Raw genomic sequence first — 15255 nt, 5'->3', positions numbered from 1 at the left:
AAAACAGCAGCAACAACAATAATAATAATAAAACAGCAGCAGCAACACCAATAATAATAAAACAGCAGCAACAACAATAAAACAGCAGCAACAACAATAATAATAATAAAACAGCAGCAGCAACACCAACAATAATAAAACAGCAGCAACAACAATAAAACAGCAGCAACAACAATAATAATAATAAAACAGCAGCAGCAACACCAATAATAATAAAACAGCAGCAACAACAATAAAACAGCAGCAACAACAATAATAATAATAAAACAGCAGCAGCAACACCAACAATAATAAAACAGCAGCAACAACAATAAAACAGCAGCAACAACAATAATAATAATAAAACAGCAGCAGCAACACCAACAATAATAAAACAGCAGCAACAACACCAACAATAATAAAACAGCACCAATAATAATAAAACAGCAGCAACACCAATAATAATAAAACAGCAGCAACAACACCAACAATAATAAAACAGCACCAATAATAATAAAACAGCAGCAACACCAATAATAATAAAACAGCAGCAACAACAACACCAATAATAATAAAACAGCAGCAACAACAATAAAACAGCAGCAACAACAATAATAATAATAAAACAGCAGCAGCAACACCAATAATAATAAAACAGCAGCAGCAACAACAACACCAATAATAATAAAACAACAGCAACAACAATAAAACAGCAGCAACAACAATAATAATAATAAAACAGCAGCAACAACAATAAAACAGCAGCAACAACAATAATAATAATAAAACAGCAGCAGCAACACCAATAATAATAAAACAGCAGCAACAATAAAACAGCAGCAACAACAATAATAATAATAAAACAGCAGCAGCAACACCAACAATAATAAAACAGCAGCAACAACAATAAAACAGCAGCAACAACAATAATAATAATAAAACAGCAGCAGCAACACCAACAATAATAAAACAGCAGCAACAACAATAAAACAGCAGCAACAACAATAATAATAATAAAACAGCAGCAGCAACACCAATAATAATAAAACAGCAGCAGCAACAACAACACCAATAATAATAAAACAGCAGCAACAACAACAATAATAATAAAACAGCAGCAGCAACACCAATAATAATAAAACAGCAGCAGCAACAACACCAATAATAATAAAACAGCAACAACAACAATAATAAAACAGCAGCAACAACAATAAAACAGCAGCAACAACAACAATAATAATAAAACAGCAGCAGCAACACCAATAATAATAAAACAGCAGCAGCAACAACACCACCAATAATAATAAAACAGCAGCAACAACAACAATAATAAAACAGCAGCAACAACAATAAAACAGCAGCAACAACAATAATAATAATAAAACAGCAGCAGCAACACCAATAATAATAAAACAGCAGCAGCAACAACAACACCAATACTAATAAAACAGCAGCAACAACAATAATAAAACAGCAGCAACAACAATAAAACAGCAGCAACAACAATAATAATAATAAAACAGCAGCAGCAACAACACCAATAATAATAAAACAGCAGCAACAACAATAATAAAACAGCAGCAACAACAATAAAACAGCAGCAGCAACACCAATAATAATAAAACAGCAGCAGCAACACCAATAATAATAAAACAGCAGCAGCAACAACAACACCAATAATAATAAAACAGCAGCAACAACACCAACAATAATAAAACAGCACCAATAATAATAAAACAGCAGCAACAACAATAATAATAATAAAACAGCAGCAGCAACACCAATAATAATAAAACAGCAGCAGCAACAACAACACCAATAATAATAAAACAGCAGCAACAACAACAATAATAAAACAGCAGCAACAACAATAATAATAATAAAACAGCAGCAGCAACAACACCAATAATAATAAAACAGCAGCAACAACAACAATAATAAAACAGCAGCAACAACAATAAAACAGCAGCAACAACAACAATAATAATAAAACAGCAGCAACAACAATAATAATAATAAAACAGCAGCAGCAACACCAATAATAATAAAACAGCAGCAGCAACAACAATAATAAAACAGCAACAACAATAAAACAGCAGCAACAACAATAATAATAATAAAGCAGCAGCAGCAACAACAACAATAATAATAAAGCAGCAGCAGCAACAACAATAATAAAGCAGCAATGACGACAACAACTCACTGTCTGGGGCAGACTGTGACCAGGTGACTGGTGGGTCTGCTCAGTCTTTGGTCCAGGTGCTCACTGCTAATGGACAACACTGAGCCAACCCTGTTCCCTCTTCTTAGGATTTTTTTACGTGCAAACTGAACTTGAACTGGACAGCTTTTCAAATAGAGGACTTTTGTCATGCCTCTGTTAAGAGTGTCCTCATCACAGGAGGACCTGGCGTCCTGCTGGGAGATAGGAATCTGCTGAATACTGAATGAGACCATTGATCCATCTAGCTCACCATCATCTACACTGACTGGCAGCATCTCTCCAGGATTACAGGCACGAGTCCTTCCCAGTCCTAACTGGAGATGCTGAGGATTGAACTTGGGTCCTTCTGCACGCAAGGCAGGTGTTCCACCAGTGAGCTACTGCCCTTCCCCACCACTGACATGGAGCATAAGGACCTACGAAGAGGGCTGCTGGATCGGGCCAATGGCCCCTCATTGAGCATCCTGTTCTCACAGTGGCCAACCAGATGCCTTTGGGAAGCCTGCAAGCAGGACCTGAGCGCAAGAGCTCTCTTGCAGTTTCCAGCAACTGGCGTTTGGAAGGCTACCGCCTCCGGCTATGGAGGCAGAGCATAGCCATTATGATGATGATGGTTTATTTCTATGCCGCCTTTTGGCCACAAGGCCCTCAAGGTGGCTTACAAAAAATAAATGCAAATATAGAAATAAATGTAAATGTACTGCCTTTCAAGTCGATTCCGACTTATGGCAACCCTGTGAATAGGGTTTTCATGAGGCTGAGAGGCAGTGACTGGCCCAAGGTCACCCAATGAGCTTCATGGCTGTGTGGGGATTCGAACCCTGGTCTCCCAGGTCATAGTCCAACACCTTAACCACTACATCACACTGGCTCTCATAAATATAGAAATACATATCCATAAAAACAGTACGATCTACAAAGATTAAATAAGAAGATAATAACATTATTAAAAAGCAACAATAACAGCTTTCAATGAAAATACGACACAACACACTCATGGCATTGACCCTCCCCAGAAGTGGAACAACTGTACCCTAATAGCCCTTCAAATCAGGGGCCATCCTTTGTAAATTAGGACACATGGCCTTCCTGTTATTTGTTCGTTTATTGAATGCATATTTTGCCCTTCCCTTCAGCTAAAAATAGGCTCCAAGAGCACCTGATAATGATCAGTAATAAGATGGGCCCTTGGCCCTAGCCTTACAATCGGAAAAGACATGACACAAAAGGAAAGGGACTTGGGAGGGAAGAGGGAAAGATGTTGGTGCCTAGCTGAAAGGTTTTTAGGGTTCTTCTTTGAGGGAGAGGGAGGAAAACAGCCTCCCTGCAGCTGGTGCTTCTGCAGCTGATGGAGGAGGCCAAGCTGGTCTTCACCTTGGAGGTGGGGGGGCAGCCTCCCAGTGGCCCTGGGTTTCCCTGGCTGATGGTGGCGGCTGCTGCCCTTCAGCTCTGCAGTCTGAAGGCAACTGGGACAAAGTTTGGGGATAATAATATTGGCCTACCTTAAAGGGTTGCTGTAAAGCAGGAGTTGGGAACTACAGGCCCAGGGGCCAAATCCAGTCCTCCAGGCCTTTCTATCTGACCCTTGGGATTTACCCCGGCTGCAAACCCCCTTCACCATCCCTATATCATATCATCCTTGAATGCTTTTCGCCTGGCTGGAATAAGCCCTTGAACCCTGATAATGCTTCTTGCTTGCTTAGATGGAAGATAGCGAGGGCTGTGTGAGAGTGTGCAGAAACTAGCCTACGGTACATAGGTAAAATTCACATTCATTGCTCCACCCAGTTTTACCTCTGGCCCTGCCCACCACTGGCATATCCCTCCCCCCAAAAAGGATGCCTTTGGGCTGCAAAAAGTTCCCCACTCCTATTGCAAGTGGGTTAGGCAACTAGATAATGGCCTATGGAAGGCTTTGAACCCTTGAAAGCGCTCCGCTCTGAATTTCCTGCATTTCCAAGTGGGGGGGGGTTGACCTAAATTGACCTGCTATGAATCTGCCTGGGCAGACCAGACCCAGACCCAGTCCCATGGCAATGGCTAAATCTGAAGCACGCAGAGGTGATTACAGGCAGCATGTGTGTGGAGAGAGAGTGTGACTGGCTGATACTTCCAGAAAGGGAGGATTTTTTTTTTTTGCATCGTCACTCAGCCAGCAGCACATGGCTGTAAGGAGGACCAGAGTGTCTTGCAGAGAAGGACATGGGTTGGACTCCTCCGTGCACATGCCTTTCCTGCTGTTCCTTTCTCTCTCTCTTGTGTGTGGAGGCCTGTTGTTGTTCTGTAGCCCCGGTGCCCATCTCTGAGAGCCATGGGTGGGTGGGATTGCCCAAATGGCAGGTGCTGGACCTGCAGAGAAGACCGAAGAGCTTGTGGTTCTACATTCCCTTCTGGGCATTTAAAATGGGGGGGGGGATGTCAGAATTCTATTGAGTTGTGTAGCGGAACGGAGAGTATTGAGCAAGCTTACGTATGTGTGTGTTTGAATCTTTGCTAAGATTCTACCTTCACTGCAAATTAGTCAGACAGAGACTTTAAGCTGTAAAATAAGAAACAACTACTTTATTCTGGAAGTACATGCTTGATAGGAAAGAGTCCTTACATCTAGCTAACTAACTATGTTGGAGCAGCCTGCACTGGTCCCAGTGCAGCCCTCATGCTGGTTGAGAGGGAGAGACAAAGGAAAGATGGCTGCTCCCCCCTCGAGAGAGAAGAAGGAACACTGAGAAGGCGGGAAGGAATTGGGATCAAACGTCCTTTGCATATCAGTCTAGCAGGAAGGGGAGAGACGGGCAGGATCAAAGGGATAGGTATAGCCTAGCAACCAAGAGGTCTAGCTCTCTAGCTACCCTTATTAACCCCATGCAGCCTCAACCCACCAAGTTAGAGCTGAACCTCATACATTCCAACAGGAGATTCAATAAGCCTTCATTCAAGATAGCAGATTTTTGGAATGGGTTTGCCAGCCACCTGCATCTCTAAGCATGGAAGAAGGCAGCTGGCCAGAGGTTCCCCCCTTGCTGTGCTTGATTTGGAAAGGTGTTTGTCGAGAAAGGGGTGCACAGCCTTGGTGCCAAGATGCTTGTGCCCAAGGTGATGGTGAGTTGTTGTTCCAGGAGATGATCTCACTCAGAAGTTGATGAGGTCAGTGTCTGCTAGAGGAGGAGACGTCTTGGCTGACTCCAGGTACTGGTGAGGAGATCATTCTGAAGTCTGGCTCTTTCATCCTTTTGGGGAAAGGTCTCTGTGGTATTTAAAGAGGAGCTGTTGCAGGTTCTTCCTCTGTCGCTGAGTTGTGACGTTGGTGTGGATTTCTCCAAACTCTTCCCAAACCTCAGAGGCCCACCTCATGTGCCTCTGAATGATTCACTGGTCTGACTCGATGCCTCCTCTTCATCAGTGTGCGCTGGGTGGGTGGTAATTCTGTCCCTTCTCACTGCATCAGGGGTGACTGGAGCTTTCCGTAAGAGACCCAGCAGAAATGCCCACCCCCAAAGGGGATTGCTTGCTGCATCTCTGCATGAGTTGCTGCTCTGGCATTTGCTGAAAGTTCCTGTCTTCTTTTCATGTCCACTCTTTTGCTGATCCAGGAGCGTGAGTGTGTGTGAATGCTGTAACCAAGTGGTAGAGCATCCACCTCCCATGCAGGAGGTCCAGAGTTCAATCCCCAGCATCCCTAGGTAGGGCTGGGAAATGCTCCCTGCCTGAAACCCTGGAGAGCCACTGCCAGTCAGTGTACACATCACTGACCTAAATTGGCCAAGGGTCTTGACTCAGTGTAAGGCAACTTCCTAGGAGCTATAGCCAAGGCTAATCCTATTTTATTTTATTTTTATTTATTTATTTGTTAAATTTTTATACCGCCCCACTAGCATAGCTCTCTGGGCGGTGTACAACAGAAAGTATATACAATAAAATCACATAAATTGGTACAAAAACATATATATAAAAATCCACAAATCTAAAACCAATTTGAACATATTAAACTAAAATGCCTGAGCAAAGAGAAAGGTTTTAACTTGGCGCCGAAAAGATAGCAATGTCGGTGCCAAGCGCACCTCAACGGGAAGACTATTCCACAATTCGGGGGCGACCACTGAGAAGGCCCTGGTTCTTGTAACCATCCTCCGAGCCTCTCTATGAGTCGGAACTCGGAGGAGGGCCTTCGATGTTGAACGTAGTGTACGGGCAGGTTCATATCGGGAGAGGCGTTCCAGGAGGTATTGTGGTCCCGTGCCATATAAGGCTTTATAGGTTAAAAGTTGACCAACACTTTGAATCTGGCCCGGAAACATATAGGTAGCCAGCTATTCAGAGCTGTTCCACTGAAGTTCATAGACACGGCTCACTTGGGTTCATCAACGGCAGTTGAGTCTACTGAGAAGGACTGAACGGGATACAACCCTATGTTCCTAAGGCCAGGCAATCACAGCTCTGCCTTGCCCCTGAGCGCCTCACACGCCTCCTCTCCACCCCCAATTCATCTCCCTCTGCTACGTCGAATTTGCCTGTCAATCTGTCAGGATTCCCTGCTCTGCGAGAGAAAGGGTGCCCGTCCCCCTTTGGGCTCCAAAGGGGATGGTGAGAGTCTTTTGTTAAGCGTGTGCGTGGTTTTCCTGCTCACGAGAGAGGAGATTGAATGATGGGAAATCGGGGAGGGCTCAGGAGGTCCTCTGAATCTCGGGGGTCCCGATTAGAAGGGGACTTGTGTCTCACTTCCTCTCGCCCACCACAGCGAAGCAACTCAGACAACCCCGGAGGCAGCCTATGTTAGACCCTCGAGGAAGACGGCGGGGGCCAGTTTGCAGGGGAGGTGCCTGAACGGGCGGGCAGAGTCTCCGCCGAGGCTTCCCTCCAGCAGGCAGGAAAAGAGCTCAGCCTGGCTCCATCCACTGATCTCCTTCGCCCCTCTCTTCCTCGCAGGCTCAAGTCGTCCTCGAGCGGCTGCGGAGGAAGAGGAGGCGGCGGCAGCAGCACCACCGGCGCCAGCAACCACAAGAGCGGGGTCATCCTGAACATCGCTTCATTGACGATGAACGACCTCGACTCCGAGGTGCTCCCCTTGCCGCCTCGCTACAGGTTCCGGGACTTGCTCTTGGGGGACCAGAGCTTCCAAAACGACGACAGGTAAGAGCGTGGCGTGGAGGAGGAGGAACAGGAGAGCCCAAAGGCGCGGGGTGGCGCTGATGGAGCGCAGGGGGTGGGAACAGTGACGCTTTTGGTCGGAGGTCGCTGGGTCAAAGGGCGAGAAAAGAGCCGCAGCTAGGAAGGATGCGCCCGGGGAGCGCTCTCCAAGGTGCTGAACGCTGCCTTTCGCTTTTACGCGCAGCCCGTTCGCCGTTCGTTGTATGCTGTGGCCTCCTGTACCGCTTCGGTTCTGTCCTGCTTCTCTCCAGGGTGTTGATACTTCTGTCCAAATCTTCCGCGGGCATTGTAGGCAGAATTCGTTTACGGGACGGCGTGCGTGTGTGTGTGTAGGATACTCGTTCGTTTCTGTGTTGCACTCTCCAGGGTGCTGATCGCGACCTTTCAGCCCGTGAGACGCTCCGTTCCCGACTGTAAGCGCGCCCTCCTGAGATCGATCCCTTCCCAGCCTTTCCTGCTCTCACCGTTTTCCTTTGCCAATGAGGGCTTTCACCAGTGATGCTTAAAACGCCTTTGGGAGTCTTGCGTGCCACTTCTGCACGCTGCACGTGTTTGAGGTTTCGTGTGTGTGTTTGAAGGTAACGACACAAAGAAGCAGCATTTGAAATCCAAAACCCGTCCTTACTAATGTAGGCATTATGCAAACAACAGACAAACAAAGGCCCCACCCACTTTAGGCAGCAGTCCTATGCATGCCTACTTAGGGAGTCAGCCTCAATGAACTCAAGGAGACTGACCTCTGCCTAAACATGTATAGGAGTGCCAGTTAAGTTTCAAATGTAAAAATGCCCCAATGTTGTGTTTGGGGTGCCAGTTATAATGTGGATTTTAATTCCCACGTTTGGGGAAGAGCCACAGCTTAGTAGCGGAGCATCTGTTGTGCACACAGGCTTAATCCCCAGCATCCCCAAGGAGAGCTAAGGGCTTCCCTGCTTGAAACCCTGGAGAGCTTCTGCCAGCCAGTGTAGACAGCAGTGACCTGGAGCACCTGGACCAATAGTCTGATTTGGTATCAGCAGCTTTCTGTGTTCCTTTGAGGAAGGGTTGTAGCTCTGTGATAGATCACCTGCTTTGCATGCAGAAGGTCCATGTTCAATCCCCAGCATCTCTGGGTAGGGCTGGGAATGTCCTGTGCCTGAAACCGTGGAGAGAAACTCCAGTCAGGGTAGACTAGATGGACCAAGGGTCTGATAGTTCAAGACATCTTGCTAGGCTCCACTGAAAATAGCCTCAAAGGTGGTTTACAAAGGCTGTTCTGTTTCTGCACTGTGTCCCACATGGGTGCAAAGCCACCCACATTTATTTATTTATTTATTTATATAAGACAGGTTTGAAAGCAACAAACAGAACTTCACTCAAGCTTGCTCTGGATCCCTATAAGGATTCCGTTAATAACCTAAAAATATATATGAACGTAATTGTGATTAACAAAACAGAGATTTTTATTGTATTAACAAAATGTTTCAGCTTCCTCCTTCATCAGCTGCTAACATACAAATGCTGTTACCAAGGTGGCAGTTATAGAGCTTTGAGGATGGAATGCTCAGAGGGGCTTCATTTGCAGAAGCTAAGTAGTGGTGGTACTGTCCTCCAGGTTCAGGCCATGTGGTGCCAATGTGTCCACAGAGTATATCCAAAAGTTCTCCCTTTTAGTCAATGCTGCTGGATCTGCTGGCATCTCTATCGCTGTTATGGAAAAGTCCAACAGGCTGTGACCCTCGATGTTAAAATGCTTGCAACTGGTTGCTCCACTTTTTTTGTCAAAATTACTGACTTGTGGTTCCTGAAGTGCGTGCGTAGGTCAGTTGTGGTCTTTCCTACGTATTGGATATGACATCCTGGTCTTTTGCACTCGATGATGTAAACTATATTGCAGGACCTGCAGGTGATGTTCTGTTTGATGTAATATGTCCTGCCTGTCCTAGTGCTATATATATATCCTGCCCTTCCGCTCATCAGGAGCCCATTTGCTGGGTGAGATGCCAACACTTACCTACCAAACTGCCTTTCCTTTGTTGCCTTGCTTTCGGATGAGCACGGGGCAGTTGGCATTCTCTCCCCCTCCTTCTGATTTTCTTCTCAGTCTCCCTGTCCCTTTATGTCATCTGCTGGGTGCTTTCCAAACAAAAAATAAATAAATCTGTTACCCTTCTCCTCCTGTAGGATAGGAACCTAAAAATGGAAAGTCTGCCTTCAAGTCGATCCTGATTTCTGGCGACCCTATGAACAGGGTTTTCATGGTAAGCGGTATTCAGAGGGGGTTTACCGTTGCCTTTCTCTGAGGCTGAGGGACGGTGACTGGCCCAAGGTCACCCAGTGAGCTTCATGGCTGTGTGGGGATTTGAACCCTGGTCTCCCAGCTCGTAGTCCAATACTCTAACCGTTACGCTACACTGGCTCTGAACCTAGGAAGATGCTTTATACTGAGTAATGCCATTGGTCCATCTAGCTCCATTGTGTTGTCTACCCTGACAACAGCTCTCCAGAGTGGCAGGCAGGGGACGTTCCCAGCCCTATCTAGGAGGTGCTGGAGACTGAATCAGTGACCTTCTGCATGCAGTGCAGTTGTTGTCTACCACTGGGGTATAGCCCTTCCAGAATAATTGGGACAGTGTATTGCCAAGACTCTGTCGAAGTTGTCAGCTTTGTTTTCAAAGGCTTCAAAGCTCCTGATCCTACCTGTCATCTGTTCCTTCCCACTTCTCAGCCAAGTGCCCCCCTTGAGTTGTAAGCTCCTGTTACTAGCTATATCCAGAGAAATGATGTAGGGGGAGCAAGTCAAGTCCTCTCCCAAAATTACTACAATTGGTAGCTGCAGTTGGAGTCTAGTGCCAAAAAAAGAGTCAATGGTACATTAACAGTTTATATTTTATGGCGATGGTGGTGGGTGCCTTCATCTTCATCCTGCAAGATGGTGGCTTTGGGAGTCCTGGATGAGTATGGATTTGGAGAATTGCACATCTCTGAAATTGCCCTGATGTTTAGGGTCATGGGCTTTGGCTTTGGAGAATGGCACATCTATGAACTCTCCCTTGCATTCAGGATAAATGTAGTTTGTATTCATTCATGCTTGGCTTTGTGCAAACAGAAGAGGTCTCATTTCTCATGGCTGATGACACTATTAGTTGAAGTGTAAATAAACCTTTAAGGAGAGGGGTGTGTGTGTGTGTGGTAAACACTCATTATTTTATCTGACAATGGTTTGTGGAGTTCTGGATATGCATTACTGTTGATCTTAAGCTTCCTTACTCTCCTCCCTCTCCAATTTGCCATGATTTATTAAGGTGCCTGCAAAGTTATAACCTAACTGCGAGCGTACAGTTGCTTAGCTGCAAATGACTTCCAGACAAGAAGTTGGTTTAAGCAAACAGCAATAACAGAGTGATTGCTAGCCTAATGGTTATGACAATCACAGGTTTCACAAGAGGGCAATCTATTGCCAAAGGAGAGGAGTGTTCTGCACTACTGGTGCATTATTTTCCCTGCAGGTGGTATTAATCATGGGAGGAAGGGCTCTGTGGGTCTCTGAAGCAACTCATTTTGGTTACAGGGGACTGAACTGAGCATTCAGAGGGAATTCTGGTGCTTTTTGACTTAACCTGAGAGGCTCATATTATAAAGGATTTAAAATACCTATTGACCAGTTCTGGACCAGCAGACTGTGTAGGATACATGCTTATATATTACATTGTACAGGCTATATTCGCTTCAGCCAAAGGAGTAAGTAATATACAGCCAATAAATAATCATAGTGTCCATTGAAGAAGACCAGATAAAAGTCAAACATGTGTTTGGCTAGAGACTTAGTCTCAGATGTAGACTGTCTTGATAGTGTGCATTGTTCTTTTGCAAAGTCCTCACAATAGGACTCCCTTGTGATGTTGGCATGTTCGGATACATAATATAGTGAGAAATCGTGTTTGTGATGCAACTTTCCATCTCTATATATCTTGATATATGTATTGATGGTGTTTTAATTGTATATTTTGATTGTTTTAAATTGTGTTCAGTGGTGTTCTTTATTCAATTTACATTGAAATTATATTAATTGTTCCAATAACTCAAGCTAGTATACCACTTAGCCCAATTTTGTAATCGGGGCTACAGCTTCCATCTTCCCTGGCCATTGGTTGTAGCTGGAACACATTGGGACTGGTAGAGTGGAAGGCAGGGATCCCAAACAGTAGGTGGACCCAGAGCCTATTTATTTATTCACCTGCCCTTCATTGGCAGGTCTTGGAGTGGGTTACAACAGTTTGAAATTCCATATTAAAAACAGCTAAAACAGATTGCGACAACAGGAATTAGGGGATGGGCACAGCCAACCAATTCTAGGTTTATTCCTGTTCTCCTCCCTCCTGAGTTATAGAATGGCAGCCCTGTAATGGGGAGGAAGCTGCCAGCCAGTGCTGGCTGGGCTGGTGGGGATTGAGCAGGCAGGCAGGCAGGCGGGGCAGGCAGAGGCTGGTGGGGCAGCACCCCATTTGCTGTAATGGGCCAGCCTTTGCTCTGCTGGCCACACTGGCTGGGGCTGATGGGATGGGAGGTGGAGTCCAACAACTTTGGGAGAGCCAGCAGGACCCTCACCCTTGATTCTAGCTTTCTTTCTTTTCTTTAGATAAGCCCATGATCACGCATCAATTTAGTCAGCCAAAATCCATCCACAGTAATTGAGGTGGCTACTCTTCGCAACAGTATTACTTGGCCAGATGCAGGAAGCTGTCTTATACCACATCAGATTATTTTTCAGTCTAGCCCAGTGATGTTTACATGGGCTGGCAGCAGCTCCCCAAGAATTCAACCAGAGGTAATTCCCTTCCTCTACTCCTGATTTTTTTTTAATAAAACCTTGAGATGTCAAAAATTGACCCCCAAGACCTTTTGCATGCAAAACACAGGCACTGCGGACTGAGCAACAGGCTAAGTCCTACTCAGAGTAGACCCACTGAAATGAATGGAACTAAATTAGTCAAGCCCTTCACTTTCAATTTGAAAGATCATGCCATGCTTGTTTGCACAATTGTATGCTCCCAAATACCTTTGTTAGAGCCTAGGTTTCAGGGTTGTATCCACTGCTAGTTCTACTTGGAGTAGACCCGTTGAAAATAATGGACATGGCTAACATTAAAGATCCTCTGTGGCGCAGAGTGGTAAGCAGTGGTAACGCAGCCGAAGCTCTGCTCACAGCCGGCGGAGTTCGATTCCAACGGAAGGAGGAAGTCGAATCTCCGTGGTCGGTAAAATGAGTACCCGGCATATGCTGGGGGGTAAAGAAAGGCCAGGGAAGGAACTGGCAATCCTACGCCATATATACGGTCTGCCTAGTAAACGTCACAAGATATCACCCTAAGAGTCGGGAATGACTCGTACTACAAGAGCGGGGACACCTTTACCTTTTACTCTGAATACGTCTTAGTTGGATTCAACCCTATGAAAGAAGGGAATCGCCAAGATAGTTCAATAACGGCTGAGTTTTTGATCAGTTTTGTTTTTAATATAAAAAAAATTCAGTGTGTCCATCTTCTAGAGCTGAGGCTGATTTTTCTCTTTTGAGATGCTGGAAGTGCACACCATGCATCTTTGGCTTTGCAGCTGTGGCCTGATCAAGCTATATACAATGGCTTGAAGTACCCACTTTCTTTTAAAAGCCAATCTCGAGGAAGAGGGAGAATGAGCAACATGCCTCCTCTCGCTCTGCCTGAATGCTTTCCTGGTGTGAGAACATTTTCTGATGTTTTGAAGTGGAGCAGCAGTTACCTCCAAAGGGCCACGGAGAAACGTTTGCTTTGGAGAAGGCAACACTGCAATGATTAGCTCCAAGCATAATTAGAACCATTTTGTAAGGATGACAGCTGAGGGATTTCTGATGGCTCTTGAAACAGGAAATGTTGGGGAGAGGCCTGTGGTCAAACCTCTGGTGTTTGTGTAAGGGATAGGGAAGTAAAAGGTGAAGAGGCTTGCTTGCTTGAAATTGTCAGGATGGGGCAAATTATTGGGAGAGGAGAGAGTTTATCTGAATGGAGATGAAGATATGATGCATAATCTGAAATGGAAGGACCACAGCTCAGTTGGAGAGCACATGCTTGGGAATGGCTGGGGGGTGGGACCTCTGGCCTGGGGGCTGGATGTGGCCTCCCAGGCCTCACTCTAGTCTTTGGGGCTTTCCCCAGACCAAGCCCATCCCTAGCCTTGCATCACCCTCTGGTTGAGTGTCTTGCCTGACTCGAAAATGTTCTTGAGCTCTGCGCATGTCTCGTGCATGTCTGGTTTGAGGGCAGATGGGGCATGTGAGTGCGTTTGGAAAACAGAGATGGAATGACCTACATTTTCCGGTGCTCTCAGTTTCTAATCTTAAATTTGATTCTCCACATTTCTGCAGCAATTTGCTTTAAAAAAAAATCCTCATGAAAATTCTTTCGCGTTTTGGTGCCAGTTTCTCTGGATAAACACATTTTTGTAGGCAGTTTTGGCTAACGTATACATTTCTGCAAGCCATTTCTCATTGTATTAATGCATTTGCTTCATGTTTTTTTCACTCACGTATTCATTTTTATGTGCACTTTCCCTTAATATATGCATGCTCGTAAACGTTGGTTGGCAACACTCAAACGGGTGTGAATTTGGAAGGATGACTGAGTTTCAGTTCTCATATTGCTTTGGAAAGTGCAAATGTGATATATTTGGCTTGAAATGTGGACTGAATTGAAATTCTCACCCATCCCTAGCTACAACCCGTGGGAGGGGGAGATCCTTAAGAACATGAGAAGAGTCCTGTCAGATCCGATGTCAAACAACCTGTTATTCCCCCCCCCTCATTTTTTCTTGCTTTGAAGCTTCTCTTGAATTATTCCTCCCTGGAAATCAAATCTTGACGTGGAGCATCGCTTTGCTCAAGTTTGGCTGATTCAGAGTAATCTGCATGTCAAGGAAATTTTGCCTCATTTTGTATAACAGGACAGTGGTAAAATGAAAATGAAAATGAAAGGGCATCTGTTTTTACACTGATGTCAAAACAAAGAGAAAAAGTTGGATCTCTTCTCGATTGTCCCAGAGTGCAGGACAAGGAATAATGAGCTCAAGTTACAGGAAGCCAGATTTGGACTGAACATCAGGAAAAATGTTCTGTTAGAGCGGTACAACAATGGAACCAATGACCTTGGGAGGTGATGGACTCTCCAACACTGGAGGCATTCAAGAGACAGCTGGACAACCACCTGCATTAAGTTGGGTTCTGCATTTGAGCAGGGGGTTGGACTTGATGGCCTTACAGGCTCCTTCCAACTCTACTGTTACATGATTGCAGTTTCACATTCTGAATTGCTATTGATGCTTTTAGATCAGGGGGCTCCCAAAAAAACATGGTCCATGGACTGCCCTGTTCTCCAGGAAACCAGATCTGGAAACCACAAGGGTGATTTTACGATGGCCAAGATAATGGATGCTGTTCTGATTAAATGCATTTTCTAAACATCTAATAATTGGCCGATGATTTCTGTTTAGCACCAGGGCAGAGGGAGGAGGGGGGAGGCATTTATAGAACAAAGGGAGGTGAATTCTGTCTAACACATTTAGCATCTTTCGAAGCAGGGATTCTGCTAACATTGTGCCCTGGGGGTTTAATTTTTTAAAGAAGGAATGAACGAAGCAAGCTAACTCTTTAACCCCCCCCCCAAAAAAACCTTTCACCCTCCCATCGTTCTAGGTTAAACAGATCTACAAAGTGTATTTTTCGCTCACATTATCCTTGCTCCAGATTCAGCAGGGAACATTTTTATATCAGCATTTAAATACTGCATTTTCATCTCCTCATCCTCTAAGGACCTCAGGGTGGCAGGCATGCTTCTCTGACTCCCTATTTTAATTATAATGACAATCTGATTCAGTGCGGGCTGGTGCCCACTGGGACT

The 15255-nt window shown here is 45.2% G+C and overlaps 1 protein-coding gene across 4 annotated transcripts in view; it reads left to right on the top strand.

Annotated features, from left to right (window-relative positions):
• Positions 1-15255, top strand: part of KCNT1 (potassium sodium-activated channel subfamily T member 1) — a 176104-nt gene that overhangs the window by 15023 nt on the left and 145826 nt on the right. For all 4 annotated transcript variants that reach the window (XM_061604091.1, XM_061604089.1, XM_061604088.1 and 1 more), the window contains exon 2: positions 7127-7330. In XM_061604091.1, coding sequence (XP_061460075.1) covers positions 7236-7330 — 95 coding nt within the window. In that variant the 5' untranslated portion in view covers positions 7127-7235. The remainder of the gene's footprint in view (positions 1-7126; positions 7331-15255) is intronic.

Source organism: Rhineura floridana, chromosome 20, assembly GCF_030035675.1.
Source record: "Rhineura floridana isolate rRhiFlo1 chromosome 20, rRhiFlo1.hap2, whole genome shotgun sequence".
NCBI lineage: Eukaryota > Metazoa > Chordata > Lepidosauria > Squamata > Rhineuridae > Rhineura > Rhineura floridana.
This window is presented reverse-complemented; position numbering and strand designations above follow the sequence as displayed.